General features: G+C 34.8%; 3 protein-coding genes across 5 annotated transcripts; 1 reads left to right on the forward strand and 2 right to left on the reverse strand.

Annotated features, from left to right (window-relative positions):
- Window positions 1–3992: 3992 nt before the first annotated feature.
- LOC111478599 (codeine O-demethylase-like) lies at window positions 3993–5430 on the forward strand. The gene is made up of 3 exons (XM_023122963.1): window positions 3993–4298; window positions 4382–4626; window positions 4807–5430. The coding sequence occupies exons 1-3, from the start codon at window positions 4086–4088 to the stop codon at window positions 5378–5380; spliced, it is 1032 nt and encodes a 343-aa protein (XP_022978731.1). The 5' UTR covers window positions 3993–4085; the 3' UTR covers window positions 5381–5430.
- Window positions 5431–6851: 1421 nt separating this feature from the next.
- Window positions 6852–11524, reverse strand: LOC111478569 (transcription factor GTE9-like). 3 transcript variants are annotated; one of them, XM_023122911.1, is made up of 11 exons: window positions 11312–11524; window positions 9705–10652; window positions 9453–9516; window positions 9251–9376; window positions 9114–9148; window positions 8976–9036; window positions 8804–8884; window positions 8593–8714; window positions 8436–8502; window positions 7676–7797; window positions 6852–7603 (listed from the first exon to the last, which is right to left on the reverse strand). In XM_023122911.1, exons 2-11 carry the CDS (start codon window positions 10494–10496, stop codon window positions 7361–7363), a joined length of 1713 nt encoding a protein of 570 aa, XP_022978679.1. In that variant the 5' UTR covers window positions 10497–10652; window positions 11312–11524; the 3' UTR covers window positions 6852–7360. The 3 variants fall into 3 exon arrangements, with proteins under 3 accessions (XP_022978679.1, XP_022978680.1, XP_022978678.1); XM_023122912.1 differs by having other exon boundaries at window positions 9114–9136; window positions 9251–9382; XM_023122910.1 differs by having other exon boundaries at window positions 9251–9382.
- A 2005-nt stretch (window positions 11525–13529) lies between these two features.
- Window positions 13530–13922, reverse strand: LOC111477622. Its single transcript, XM_023121486.1, has one exon. The coding sequence runs from the start codon at window positions 13920–13922 to the stop codon at window positions 13530–13532; it is 393 nt and encodes a 130-aa protein (XP_022977254.1).
- Between the last annotated feature and the right edge of the window lie 521 nt (window positions 13923–14443).

The following is a 14443-nucleotide window of genomic DNA, read 5'->3' on the forward strand; positions in this document are numbered from 1 at the left end:
TATTAGTACCATCGTTAATGTTTTTAAAAGTTTAAACTATTCTTCCCATCAATATTATATTTAAAAAATACTCATAAAATAATATTAATATCATTAACTTTTATGAAAAAAAAATTTTAAAATTTTTTTATTATCTAATATATTGATAGATTATCTACCTGGTTATTTTTAAATAAAAAAAGTTAAAAAAATTTTAATTTTTTTTTTTAAAAGTTAAAAGGTATTAATGAGACTTTTTTAAATTGTGTTTTTGTATAAAAAAAAAATTAAAAAAAAATTAAAAAAAAATTAAAATTAAAAGTTTAATTGTATTATTGGAATTTAAAATTAATATATATATATATATATATATATATATAAAAGTGATGATAAATTTAAATAAGGAGGAAATATGTATACATTAAAGAGTTTAAAAAAAAGAACAAAATAGAAAGTTAAAATTTTAATTTGAAAAGTTTCTTATACATTGATTGGGCTTTTTCTCAAGCTTAGAAGCCCACTTTTGAAAGCCCACTTTTGAAAGCCCAGTAGGGTTCCATGTCAAGGATTTTCTCTCTCAATTTTAAGTGTTAAAATTCATATCTCTTAACTCCAATTATTTAATACATCTATCAAATATGTTGACAACCAAGAAAATGAGATGTTGAATCTGATCGATGGGTCCCAAATATCGACATAGATGTAGATGAAGAAGACATCGAGATTTAAGCTTGAAATTGACATCGTGCATCGTTGGAGGACTTATCGGACATATCGTTGTTGCTTATGGTCGTTGGAAAAGATGGCGAAGAAAAAAATGAAGATAAAAAAATGCATTTAATATAGTGATATGTGTATCATTCCACACAAAAATAGTATGCACGTTTTATTATCATATTTCCATGTGCTTAAATTCTATTTCGTGTATTTTTCAAACCACATAGTAAGACTTTTATTATCACCATAATTTATCATTTTTGTGTTTTATCTATATCATTTTGGTTGACACTTGTTTCTCTCTACAATCGATGTGAGACCTCACAATTCACCTCTCTTTGGAACTAGCATTCAAGCTGACACACCACTCAGCGTCCTCGCTGGCACATCACTCAGCATCGGCTTTGATATTGATACAATTTGTTACGGCCCAAACTAACAGCTATTAGATATTGTATTTGGATTTTTTGTTTTGAGTTTTTTTTTTCAAAGGTTTTAAAATGCATCTGTGCCAAGAGAGGTTTCCACACCCTTATAAAGAACGCTTCGATTTTCTCTTCAATCGATGTGATCCCACACCATCGATAAAATAGCTAGATGGTTTGAGTGGGGGCAAATGTGGGGTTTTGATGTGAGGGTCTTCCACCTCATCGGTGGGTTTGCCAACAAAACATGTCGGAGAACATCGTCACGTTGTCTTCGTTTTTGTGTTGGCAATTAAAATCCCTCTAGTGCAATGAAAAGGACAGTCAAATTGCGACATACGCGAGAGGGTTGAGCTTCTCCCATCCGTCTCCACCGCCCACCCATACACACACAAAGGTGTTTGTGAAAATGCCACCCCGCAAACCAATAGAGATTGCGATAATAAAGGCTGGGTCAGGGTGAGCCACTGATTCCATCTTCTCTCTTATTCTCATCGTGTCGTAAGCAATGACTTACTAACTCAGTTTTCTCCACGTTTTTGCTATGCGGGGGAGTTGTGGGCATCCCTGCTCAACAAGATGGCAACCTTGCGTAATTCACACGAGGTACCACAATTTAATGTAATCATATCTTCTTCTTAATTAGTCAAAGTACGAGTGTATAAAGTTAATCTACATTAAATTTCTACAAAATTAATGATATAGTCATACTCAACCAATTGATTAAAGGATAGATTCAGTTGAAATTAGAAAAAATGTGCATTTTCTTCCCAACAAAATGAATCTCATGGATGTTTGTGCATTCAAAATTAAAAAATATGGGGAAATTGAAATCAACGAAGAATCCAATTAGAATTAGATTCCAATCCTAATTCCCAAAATTAAATAATTGTCCATTAAAGTAAGGAATCAGAATATTAAAAAAAATTCTATGATCATTACCTGAATGCAACCTATTATTGTCCTTGCATGTTCAATGTATGCCGTATTAAAGAATGTGTTCACCTTAAATTTCACAACTCAGACAAAAATAGTATCATAAATGAGTGTGTAGGTGAAACACGACCACGTAATTGTTCAAACTCAGTCCACACGGTTCACTTTAGAGATTGATTAATGACTCTTTAGTAGTTTCCATATAGTATAACCATCATAATCGTAAGGGAGCAACCTTGTACTTACGAACTATTACGATATTATACAAAACTCTCTCAATCAAGACAAATTCGTTGTCAGAGAATAGTTGGAGAACCTCTAACAAACCCCATTACGTAACATTTTACGTATCATATGCATCTATCAACTACTCCTATAAAAATGTTGACTTGGTGGGCACATTGTATATTCATAAAACTGAGTGATATTGTGTCTCATTCAACTAGTTTCGCATAGTAGGGGCTCATAATCGTGAACCATAGGCATTAAAATTACACTTGCTTTCCAAAGCTTTATAAATAATGTTAAGGATATTTAGTAATAAATTATAGTTTACCATATATATTATATTTGATATTTTATTATAAGGCAAATATCTAATATTTGCTTTATTATCATAGGTATCTTTCCATTTATTGTTATTTCCATTTATTACTATTTCCATATCTTTGTAATTCATTTGATTATAAATAAGATAACTTTCACACCATTTAGGTGTGGTGGATTAATCAAACATTCACATGGTATCAGAGCCCTCTCGGTTTAACAACCCCGATCCTTTCTTTTGAATGGCTTTTGAATCCTCTAATTTTCTTTTCCACCACCCCTGCTGGTTTTGACGCCGCAGGGGCAGTCTTCATGGCTGCCGTAGTCGGAGCCGATTGATTACTCTTCGGCTCCACCCTATTGACCTCCAAATCACCTTTCGTCATACTCTGTACATATAACCTCACCTTTTCCAACCAAATCGATTTTCCCCTTAGCCAATATAGTCTCTCTCATTTTCTTCCCAATCAACCTTCATCCTTCACATAAACCTTAACCTAAACCTATCAACCTTTTGCAGAGATTTACCTTCGGNATCTGGGTGCCGCACTGGCCTATTTGCCAACCAAGTTGCCGCCGCCCTTCCTGCCAAAATTGGCTTCTTCGCCCGATAAGGCGACTCTTCCGACTGCCCTTCTCGCCAAAATTGGCTCCTTCGCCCAATGTGGCGACTCTTCCGGCTTCAACATTGTCTTTGTCCCTTGCTCTAGGTTTCCCCTTCTACTTCTTGGGGTTAGAAATATTCTCACCAGAGCCAAGGCAGCATCGTCGCTAAGCGACAATCCCTCTTCATGGGTTAGACATATTCTCGCCGAAGCCAAGGCAGCATTGCCGCTGAGCGGCGATTCCTCTGCAATTTTCGATGGCCAAGAAAGTGTTTCTCTACGCCTCCTCTGAACCAGGTTGTTGACTTCTTCAAGAAAAGTGTTTCTCAACCTCTTTGAATTTTTCAGATTCAAGCTTCACGTTCGTTTAAATCCGACGCTTAGCTTGCGGTGGGGTGTTAAGGATATTTAGTAATAAATTATAGTTTACCATATATATTATATTTGATATTTTATTATAAGGCAAATATCTAATATTTGCTTTATTATCATAGGTATCTTTCCATTTATTGTTATTTCCATTTATTACTATTTCCATATCTTTGTAATTCATTTGATTATAAATAAGATAACTTTCATACCATTTAGGTGTGGTGGATTAATCAAACATTCACAAATAGACTGATTATTCCTTCCATATTAAGGGACACGCGTGAATGTTCCTATTAAATATAGACATTTTGAATAAGACAACTATATATTTTTTGTTGGGATTAGGCTTAAAGAAAGAGAATAAAAGGGTGTGAAAAAGTAAGAAGATTGAAAAGATGTGTGTGTAAATCTACTTCGTTTTGTTTGAGTGTGTGTATAAATAGATGATAAACTAATGCCATAACTCAAGGTAGAGCTTGAAACGCAGCCAAGAGAAGAAGAGAGGATGATAAGCTTAAAAGAGCTGGTAGAAAGCAGCTCCAAAATCAGTATCCCACAAAACTTCATTCGTTTGGATCAGGAGCCTTCTTCTACCTCCCATCCTTCCACGTTCCCCGTCCCACCGACCATCGATATGAGCCGATTACTCTCACCGCAACATTCCCGCTCTGAGCTTCTCAATCTTCACTCCGCTTGCAAGCAATGGGGCTTGTTTCAGGTATCTACTACTATTATCCATGACATGACATGATATGCGTCTGACTAAGTCGGGGGTGTGTTGTTCCTCGTAACTTTTTTCAGCTGGTGAACCATGGGGTTAGCTGTTCATTGTTGGAAGAGGTGAAGAGTGAAATTGAAGGGTTCTTTGAGCTTCCACTGGATGAGAAGATGAAGTTTTGTATGAAGGCTGGTGAATTTGAGGGCTATGGAACCGTGGTTCGATCCATGGATCAGAAGCTTGATTGGGGTGATAGGTTTTATATGATCACCCATCCTCTTTCAAGAAGAAAACCCCATCTCCTTCCCCACTTCCCTTCATCCTTAAGGTCACTTATTTCTCACCATGCTTAAGATAGTTATACGAAATATGATTGAAAACAACCCAGGATCAAAATATGTCGAAATAAAAATAAACAAAGGAAGGGATTCACCCTGTTGTAAAAATAGCATAATTTTTTAAAAAAATTTTGGTAAGTCAAGCTTATTAATTAAGGGTGTGAATACAGAAATACGTTGGAATCGTACTTGAAAGAGACAAAGAAGATAGCGATGACGTTGTTGAGGATGATGGCGGGGAATTTGGAGATGGAGGTGAGGAAGATGGAGGAGTTGTTCGAGGATGGAATGGAGGCGGTGAGGATGACGTATTATCCGCCATGTCCAAGGCCGGAGTTGGTGGTGGGCTTAAGACCGCACTCGGACGCGACGGGGCTGACCATATTGAACCAGCTGAACGGAGTGGAAGGGCTCCAAGTGAAGAAAGATGGGACATGGTTCCCAGTGAGTTTCATCCCAGACGGGCTGATGGTGAACGTGGGCGACGTTCTTGAGATCATGAGCAATGGGGTTTACAACAGCATTGAGCACAGAGCGGCGGTGAACTCGGAGAAAGGGAGAATGTCGATAGCGGTGTTCTACAACCCCAGATTTGAGGCAGAGATCGGACCACAAACTCAGAACCCACCATTGTTTAGAAGGATTGTGATGGAGGATTATTTCAAGGACTTCTTCACCCAATCTTTCAATGGAAAATCCCACTTGGAGCGGATGAAGATCCCACCAACTAATCAACCCAATTAATCGTCTCCTTAATCCTCATTCATTTCCTCCTTAATCTTTGTCTAATTATAATAAAAAAAAATATTAAATGCTTCAATTTTAATAATAGGGGCACCAATTAATTAATAAATAAATATTTCATTCAAAATCGATTGAATAAGTCCACTCAACTTTTATTTAACATTAAAATAAAATAGAATAATATCCATCACATGTTAATAACATCGGTTTATGTATGAGTTGTCGTGTCACCTTTCTTTGTGGCCATTATATTATATTTTCAAATAATTAATATCAAATATAGTTTCTTATATATTAATAAATTAAACAATTATTTTAAACTACACAAAGACATCCAATTGAAAATATATTTTTGGTATCAATAATCATTCAGTTTGAGGTAAATGACGAAAATTAATTGTTCTTTTTTGGAAAAAGTTAGATTTATTTATTTTTTTTTTTTCAGAACTTACTCAAAATTCATATTAGAATATGGAATTTAAGTTGGATACCCAATGAGTCTGATATTTCTCAAACTAAGGTCATTTAGCATATTTTGTCTTCAAGTCAAATCCGTTTTCATATTTTGTTACCATTTATTTACTCAGATATTTTAATATTTATAATTTTTTTATCAAACCAAAACAATGTTTTTTTTTTGTATTTATTTATTTATTTATTTATTATTATTATTATTATTATTATTTTGTAGGACAAAATTAGGAGGTAGCAAAGACATGGGAGCTGTTGTCATATACCCAACAATTTGGGTATTAAAGAAACTAGTGTTGACTTAGTTATAACATGACACGTGTATATTCATGTGTATATATTATACATATATATATATGAATATAAAAAGAAATTAATAAAATAAGAATAAGTTGGCACGTTTGTTTGGTGTTTGAAAGCAAAGTTTTCATCCACTACGCAACTCCAAGTGATAAAACAAATTATTCGGTACCAAAAAGTCTTGTAATAAAGTTGTGTCATCCTTTTATCTTTTATCTTTTAATTATTTAATAATTATTTTATTTGACTATATCACTTGCTTTAAATAATGAATGACAAAAAGAAAAAAAAGAGTAGAATTTCACTTCTTATTTTATTCCCATTTATTTTCTTTATTTATACTACTAATTTATTCCTATGTTTACACGTGGTTATAAAACCAATACATTTAATATCATTTTAAAATCCTTCTCCCTTTATTAAGTTTTGAATGCCCTTTCCATTTTCCATCTTTGAATAAAAGTAATGAATGGATCGATTCAAATGAGATCTACACGACTTTTTATTCATTCGTGGGATCTTCAAATATGGTCACAAATGTAGATTTAACTTTTTATTCATTCGTGGGATCCAAACGGTTCACTACATTCATTCATGAGCATTCAAATATTTGTCCTAGAAGAAACCACCATATCAACTTTATCTTCTATTTTGCAAATAAAGCTCATCTCTGAAACATTCTATTCTAATCCTTCAAATAGATTCAAATAATATATCATATTCTATATATAAGTATATATATTCAGTAGGTGGGCTGTCCATAAAGGAGGTGGTTCAACATTTCATCATCAGCTCAACCATGTTCAAAGTCTACAAGTTAAGAAAGATGACATCTATGGCGCCTACATTATCAACTTGAGAGATGTTCTTGAAGTTAGCTCACCGAACGATTGCAGTGCGCTCCATCCCCAAGCTTTGAAGTACAGATAGGACCACCTGCCAATAGTCTTATAAACTCCCAAGAAAATCTGTAGACATGAAACGTCATAAGTACGACCTTCGTTTATACTTTTTTTTTTTTTTTTGGAGATACTGTTTTTTCTTTTCAGTTTCCCATCCATAGAACTTTGGGCTATACATTCAACTTCTCTACTCTACTCAAAATTATCGTACTCGGAAGTCCTAAATCCTAACCCAACCAAATATGAATGCCATTTTACAAACGAGCAGACAAAACACTCAGCTTCACAAAAGTTGCCCTCTCTCTCTTCAGCTTTTGGAAAAACTCTCCCTCTCTTCTCCATTTTCATTGTAGATGGTTTCTTCATCATCATCCAGAAATTCATCCTTCATAAACAAACCGAGTCGTTCTAATGGGTTTTCCAACTGGCTCTCGTCTAATGATCTCTTCACTATTGCACGGTGATGTTGGACAAATAAGAATCCCCCACTGAGCTTTTTCAGCTCCTTCAGCATCTCAAGATTCTGGTCCAGTTCAACAGTTCTTTGAATCTAAATGACAGAAGGAACTGGTCAAGGATAACAGAATATATAATAAAAGTAGTTACATAGTCGATGAATAACCTTCTGAATAGCAATACGGGCAGCCTCTCTGTCTCTTTCTCTCTGCTGCTTCTTCTCAGCCTCTGCTTTTAATCGCAAGGCCATGTCAGCAGCCTTTATTTCTGCTTCTATACGTTCTCTCTCTGTACAATTCACAAGAGGAAATGCACAATCAATAAGTACATATGCCCATAGCAATGCATGAGATATTTTTAAGGGAAAATTATGAAGTTGATCCGCAGGACATTAATCTCCTTCCAGTATCAAAATTTTTAATATAGAAAAGATGGAAGTAAAATGAGCAGTGTTTTGGTTTCAATTAATTAATTATGTTAGGGAGAGTGTTTTTCTTCCATCCTATATTTAGACTAGACTATAATTTGGCTGGTACAAATTTAAGAGGGGCTTTAATTTAATGCCTATGATTTAGTCAAAGATAAAAAATCTCCATGAACCAAATTCATAATTCAATCAATATTTTCATGGGAAGTTATTTATTTAAAAAGAAAAAACATTACATGAATATTAGAGCAACCGTAATTCAAGCCAAGTGTGTACTCTTATGGTCGGTCTAAAAATGTGATAGGCAGGGGAGAGGAAAGGCGTTTCTTCCATTTACTCTTTACAGAAATTTACTTGGAGGGCTACCCATAGTTCGACTTTCATTAAAATTCATTAATCATCCAACAAGATAGATTTTTTATCAAATAAATTCTGTTTGCAGTTCAATAAGCAACAAAAATAGCATTCACGGCAATATTGCACACGATGTTGCTTTTACCTTCACGCTGCCTCCTTTCTAACCTCTCCTTCTCCTGTTGGATCTTCATTTGGTCAACTTTATCGCCCTACCAATGATGCAGAAACTATACTGTAAAACCACTATAGTCTAATAGCAAAATGCTCATAACATCTTTTTAATGAATTAAGGAGCTTACATGATCAGGAAGTGCCTTATGTTGTGCTTTCAAAATAGTTTCAGCAAATCGACTCTTCAGCATTGCAGCACGAAGAGCCTTTTTCGGTGAAAGTTGTACATCAAAAATTGGGGTAGAGAACGCTGCAACAAGTTAGAAGAGACAAAGTTAGTATGATATACATGATAAAGAAAAAGACAGGTCTATCTACAGTACTAACAGAAAAAACAACCTTCGGAAGTAGCATTTGCCCCAAGGGTCAAAGGCTGATCACAAGGAGGTTTTCCTTCATCCTCCAGAACACTTCTAATCCCTTCACATCATTCCCAGTAGTATGAGCATTCTCAGATGAGAAGGATATCACTACAATAAAGTTTTCGCAACAAATATGTATGTGAACTGACCATCAGAGTCTGTATCCGACTTGGACATCTGGGAAGCTGACAAGCTCCTTGTTTGAGAGTCCTAGATTAATATTTAAATTACATAAGTGAAAACAAAATTTGTGAATGTTTCATGACAACTCTGCAATCGTATCATACCAGTCTGCAAGGATCATTGACATCTGGATTTTCTCCTGACAATAATCTCTAATTAGATTGATCTAAATTAAGCAGAAATTAATTTTTTAGACAATTACCAGAATGAACACATGAAAGTAATAGAACAGTCAACTAACCACCAGAGGGTGCATGGCCTAAATTGGAAGAAGAGCCGCACAGAAATGGCGTGCTTCCACATCCTGTACACTTATGACTTGGTGTTTGTTTCTCAAAGGAGCTAGAAGCATGTTTATTGCCAGTTTCTGTAACTATCAGATACATGACTAATTAGCTCCTTCACAGGGCCATATAGCAGAACCGTAATCTTCCACTTCATACCTGTATGGAAGTTCTTCCTGGAAGGCTTGGGTGCACAAGTTGGAAGTGTTCTAGCACGATCAACCTGTACATGTTAATGAGAAAACGTAATCCATCATGCAAGATAAGAATGCTGCCTAATAACTGTGGATGTTATATAATCAAGCAAACCAAATGAGAAAATATTCATTACACAGATTCTAGTGTATCGTCAACAATACAACTTGAAAATAAACTTTCGGTACGTAAACAAAATGCATGAATGTTACTTGCCTCAGCACCATTTGCATTTGAAGACGGCTTGCTGACTTTCTCTTCAGATCCTGTTGACTTCTTCTTCAATAAAGTATTGTGAGATGATGGAGTTCGGGAAACCTTTTCTCCTGTTGGTCCACTTGAAAGTTTTTCTCGCTGAAAATCTGATTTTCCACCAAACCATTTTTCCTTTGGCAGTTTCCATTTCTTCTCAAAAACTTCGTGAAGTTCCTTTGCTATCTTATGAACATGGTTACCAGGAGGATTGTAAAGCATGGCATTAGAAAATGTCAGTCTAATATCAGCTGCAAATTCTTCACTTGCCCGATACATATTTCTCTCTAGTTTGGATTTGACAGTTCCCAAATCCATAGGATCAGTGATGATTGAGAAGTAATCAGGAATTTGCAATGCCACGGGATCCACGGGCTGGTTGAAAACCCAACCGAATGGATGGGACATAAGTGATTTTAAAATTGAAGAGCATTGTTGTGTTGTACTACGATCCAACTTCTGCTTCTTCTCTCTAGGAGATTCTATATCCTCAGTTGCTCTGCGCTTATCAGTGATAGTGATGGAAGATTTTGACTTGGAACAAGCAGCAGCAAAGGTCTTACCATTACAGAGAGCATTTAACGAATAGTTGAATGTGTCATCCACTTTCAACCCATTTGTGCCCTTAAATGACAATTTCTGGCCTACAAGCTTCCCAAAATCACAGGACTGTGAACCCGGATGATCTTCAACTCGTTTACCAGCAAATTTAATTTTCAGCTTTTTGCTTGATACAATGGTTTCAGTGGCAATCATTTTGACCCAAAGAAATGGCAAGAAATCCAATACCCGAAGAGAGCTAGATAATTAATCTTTTTAAAAGCAAACAAGACCACCAAAAAAGTGGCATCCCTCAAGCAGATGAGGAATGATGTAAGAACCACTCATCTCGAAATTAAACCTCCAGAGAGCCTGAATAGAAAATAAAATTCAGTCTTAAAAGAGACACGAAACCTACTAAATGACTAACCAAAAAACAACGTGATATTATAGTATCTCATAAACCCACCAACATGGGACAAAACGAAAGGGCCGCCATAACGTATCAACAAATAATAATAGAACGTGTCGGCGTAAAAAACCACGTTCTAGAAAATCTATAACGTTCGGTGGAAACATAAGCACTTACACAAAGAGATAAGAAATTTCGTGCTTAACAAAAAAGAGTATCTACTGTGAATGGAATGGGCTGAAAGTATCCACTTCAAGAAAAAGTCGGAATCCACAGAGGTTTCTCGGAGAACCCGTCAACAAGAAAGTTGAAAAATCTCGAAGTGAAAATAACAAGAGATAAAACATCAAAAAGAATCATACAGATTCAAGCAAAAGTTATTAGGGTATTAATCAAACATCGGTTTTACGACACCTCAATATCAAACGAAATAGGCAAAATCAAACGAAGAACAGACGAAATCTACAAGTTTAGGTCAAATCGAGTCGAGTGAAATCAATACATAACGAGTTCGAGAAGACAGCATCAAAATCTAGAGCACCTCGAATCTCAGTGAACCCCCAGCCCACCCTCAACGGCGGAGCAGACAATAATAAGTAGAAAGAAAGAAAGAACTTACACAGATCGACTGGAGAGCTTCGGAAGCCTAGAGATAGAACAGATGAACGACGTGAAACGGAGACTTGGAATAATTCGAAGAGAGAGGGCGAAGAGCCCCCTCGAAGAAAACAACCGCGCAAACGAAGGAGAAGGAAGGCGATAAGTCTAGGGTTTATGGGAAGACTATCCCTCCATTCCCATTGACCTGTCTTAACAGATGCCGGGTTTTCACTCCAATTATTTGCATCGGTCTTATATATATATATAAAAATAAATAAATAAATATTTAATATTTTATTTACATGAGTTAATTAGGTGCATGCACATTTTACATTTTTAAACAAATTAAATTGTTCATTATTTGTTTTATTTTATATTAACGTTAATGAATTTTTTTGTCTTTTCCTGTTTTGCTTAAGTTAATTCTAAAGCACCCATTTGGTGTTAATTTAAAGTTTTATTAATAATAAGAAGGGATCAACACGTGAAATTAAATATGACAATATTTCCCGTCCACATTCCCTGAGAATGTTGGTCAAATACATGCCATCTTCTTGAGCAACCCAAACACAAGAGTCGTCGTTGCATCTATAAGCAAGGCAACGACGAGTCTCTAACCAAAACACGTCTATGGTCACATGTTTATTTGATGACGTTGAGAAGATATTCTCTTTGAATTCTCACGAGTATTGTTCATTCACTTGAAGTAAATGATTACTAAAATCATGTCTTTTCATTTGCAATGTGCAGATAAAGTTTGTCCAAGATTCTAATGCCTTATGCCTTATTTCTTTTCTTCTTCGGGTTCTTGTTCTCTTCCGTATATGGATCCAAATAATTTTATAATGTTTATAATATTTAGTAACTTAGTAAAAATGTAAATTTGTTCATAATAATTTGTGGGGTAGCATTTACTTTATAATAAGAAAATGGTTACATCCATAATTAGTAAAGGAATTGAATTTTGCATTACTGCTATTTCTTCGTATTTATGCCATTTTTTTAGCGCTTTATAGTAATTAACAAATAACTTGTGTTTCATGCCTACAAAAACTTATGTTTTAATAATAAATAAATATATATATTTATCATTATTAAAAAAAAACAAAACAAAACAAAAGACGTTATAAAATCAATTATGGAATTATTAGAACATTTTGTGTAATTAATGTTGTCACAGTGAAGTTTGTATAATTTATTTAAATTTGGAACTCAAATGGACGAAATTAGAAATTAAAAGTTCAAATTTATTGATTCAATACGTTAATTGTCCTGCTAAAAATTAAACTATATATTTTTTAATATAAATATATTTTAAAAGCATATTAAAAAATATATATATTACTATAAATATCTTTTGGCTATAATATGATATTTAAATTTATAAAAACTATTAAAATTTAAATTTTTAGAAATTAGGTAAGTAGAATTTGGTGAATATATTGATTTATTAATATATATATATTATAAAGAGTGTATTGAAAAATGAAAAACTTAAAAATAATTATATTTATAAATAATAATAAACATAAAAAAGAAATTATTTTTGGTTAACTCTAACTTGATAAATTTTAGTGGAGAATCCCACTCGTAAATAGAGAATCTTATTGGGATAGAGAATGAAATAGGTAACGTGGAATCTTTTCCAATTCTTGTGGACATCTCTATGTATGCCTTCTTAAAAGAGAAATATTATAATCTCTAGAGTCAATGGAATCCGTCACCATGATCTAAGCGACATCATTAATTTTAATGTGACACTTTTCAAACAACTTTTTTACACATATAGTGAAGGATGGGTCGATTTCTACACGTGACTTTGTTGTCTGATAATATTGATATTTTTATTGACACATTTCTTTTCTTAAGCAAATAAACAAAGGTTTGGAATTAAAACATTAGGTTATTTAATATTTTCTTGTCAAATTATATGTATGGTTTCAATCATGTCCTAACCAACATTAATAATCACATATTTCTTACTTTACTAAAATTTTAAATCAGTTATGGTTTAAAGAAAGAACATTATTTGTGTTTAAGAACACTGCCAAACATAAATTAAACAATACTCAGAACCTCCACCCAATCTGTGAACATGCATTCCTTCATGCTTCCCATGAAAATTTTACACGACCCCCGTAGTAAAAATAAGAACACGATGAATTATTCTAAAGAAAAATGGGTTCCCTTTTTTTGATTAATCTTCTTTACAAATATTGATTTGGAGTATTTAGGGGTCAAGTTTCCAGGAATCCGGTCATTCTGAGAATAGAATTTCGAACTTGGCTTAAATCTCTTCCTTTGAGCGTCCTACCGTTGCCAGTGCAGAGGGAGAAAGCCATTTTTCCGGCTACGCGACGACCGATGATGACGTGCGGGGGTACGATGTCGTCGTCAATGTCCCAATCCTCGTCCACCTCCTCCATGTCGGAGGAATTGTAACGGTAAACGGTTTCTGGGATTTTGACGGGGAGAGAGGCGGCGGAATCTTTGCTGTTGCTGTTGGCGTCGTTTCTGGAGCTCCGATGAGTTGTGATGAGGATTTGGGTGTGGGCGTAGTCGAGGGAGGGGTGGAACAGGTGGCGGTGGTCGGCGATTATGACGTCGGAGTCGTGGAATTCTTCGGCCATAGGGACAGAAATCGTTGAACGGGAGAGAGCGGGGGGAAAGGGAAAGGAAGAATGGGCTTTATAGGAAAAAGAAAAGGAGATGGGAGAGTTTGGATGTAAATGTGTTTGTGAAATGGCGTCACTCAAAAGGCAAAGCTTACGATTTTTTTGTCTTTATTAATATCTCTCTCAACATTATAGGCATTAAGATATTTGATATTTGTTGTTAAAATGGCTCACTCATTGAACTAATGTGTCACTTTTGTTGGTTCAAGGGTGCATTTTACTAGGCGTTTAACTAGGGAGAAGGCAAGTTAAGTCGCGATATTGGATCATAATGGGTTGTTTTCTTTAAGTTTTTCCTTTTAGGCTTTACCTCACGGTTTTAAAACACTTCCCCAACCCTCCAACCCTGTTTTAGGCTTATAAAGAGAATAATGAATGTTTTGTTCTCCTCTCTAAGTGAAATTTCACAATTTACAGTGTGTCTCACAAACACTTCCCCAACCCTCCAACCCTGTTTTAGGCTTATAAAGAGAATA

The sequence above is a fragment of the Cucurbita maxima genome, unplaced genomic scaffold, assembly GCF_002738345.1.
Source record: "Cucurbita maxima cultivar Rimu unplaced genomic scaffold, Cmax_1.0 Cma_Scf00004, whole genome shotgun sequence".
In the NCBI taxonomy this organism is placed as follows: domain Eukaryota; kingdom Viridiplantae; phylum Streptophyta; class Magnoliopsida; order Cucurbitales; family Cucurbitaceae; genus Cucurbita; species Cucurbita maxima.

What these genes read in the sequence shown, in the direction of transcription:
- LOC111478569 (XM_023122910.1), bottom strand. Translation starts at nt 10,496, where the DNA reads ATGATTGCCACTGAAACCATTGTATCAAGCAAAAAGCTGAAAATTAAA. An exon ending in AGAAAGGAGGCAGCGTGAAG is followed by an intron (nt 7,798 to 8,435) that starts GTAAAAGCAACA and finishes TGAATTGTACAG; the next exon opens with AGAGAGAACGTATAGAAGCA. An exon ending in CCCGTATTGCTATTCAGAAG is followed by an intron (nt 7,604 to 7,675) that starts GTTATTCATCGA and finishes TCTGTCATTTAG; the next exon opens with ATTCAAAGAACTGTTGAACT.
- LOC111478599 (XM_023122963.1), top strand. Translation starts at nt 4,086, where the DNA reads ATGATAAGCTTAAAAGAGCTGGTAGAAAGCAGCTCCAAAATCAGTATC. An exon ending in AGCAATGGGGCTTGTTTCAG is followed by an intron (nt 4,299 to 4,381) that starts GTATCTACTACT and finishes AACTTTTTTCAG; the next exon opens with CTGGTGAACCATGGGGTTAG. An exon ending in CACTTCCCTTCATCCTTAAG is followed by an intron (nt 4,627 to 4,806) that starts GTCACTTATTTC and finishes GTGTGAATACAG; the next exon opens with AAATACGTTGGAATCGTACT.
- LOC111477622 (XM_023121486.1), bottom strand. Translation starts at nt 13,922, where the DNA reads ATGGCCGAAGAATTCCACGACTCCGACGTCATAATCGCCGACCACCGC.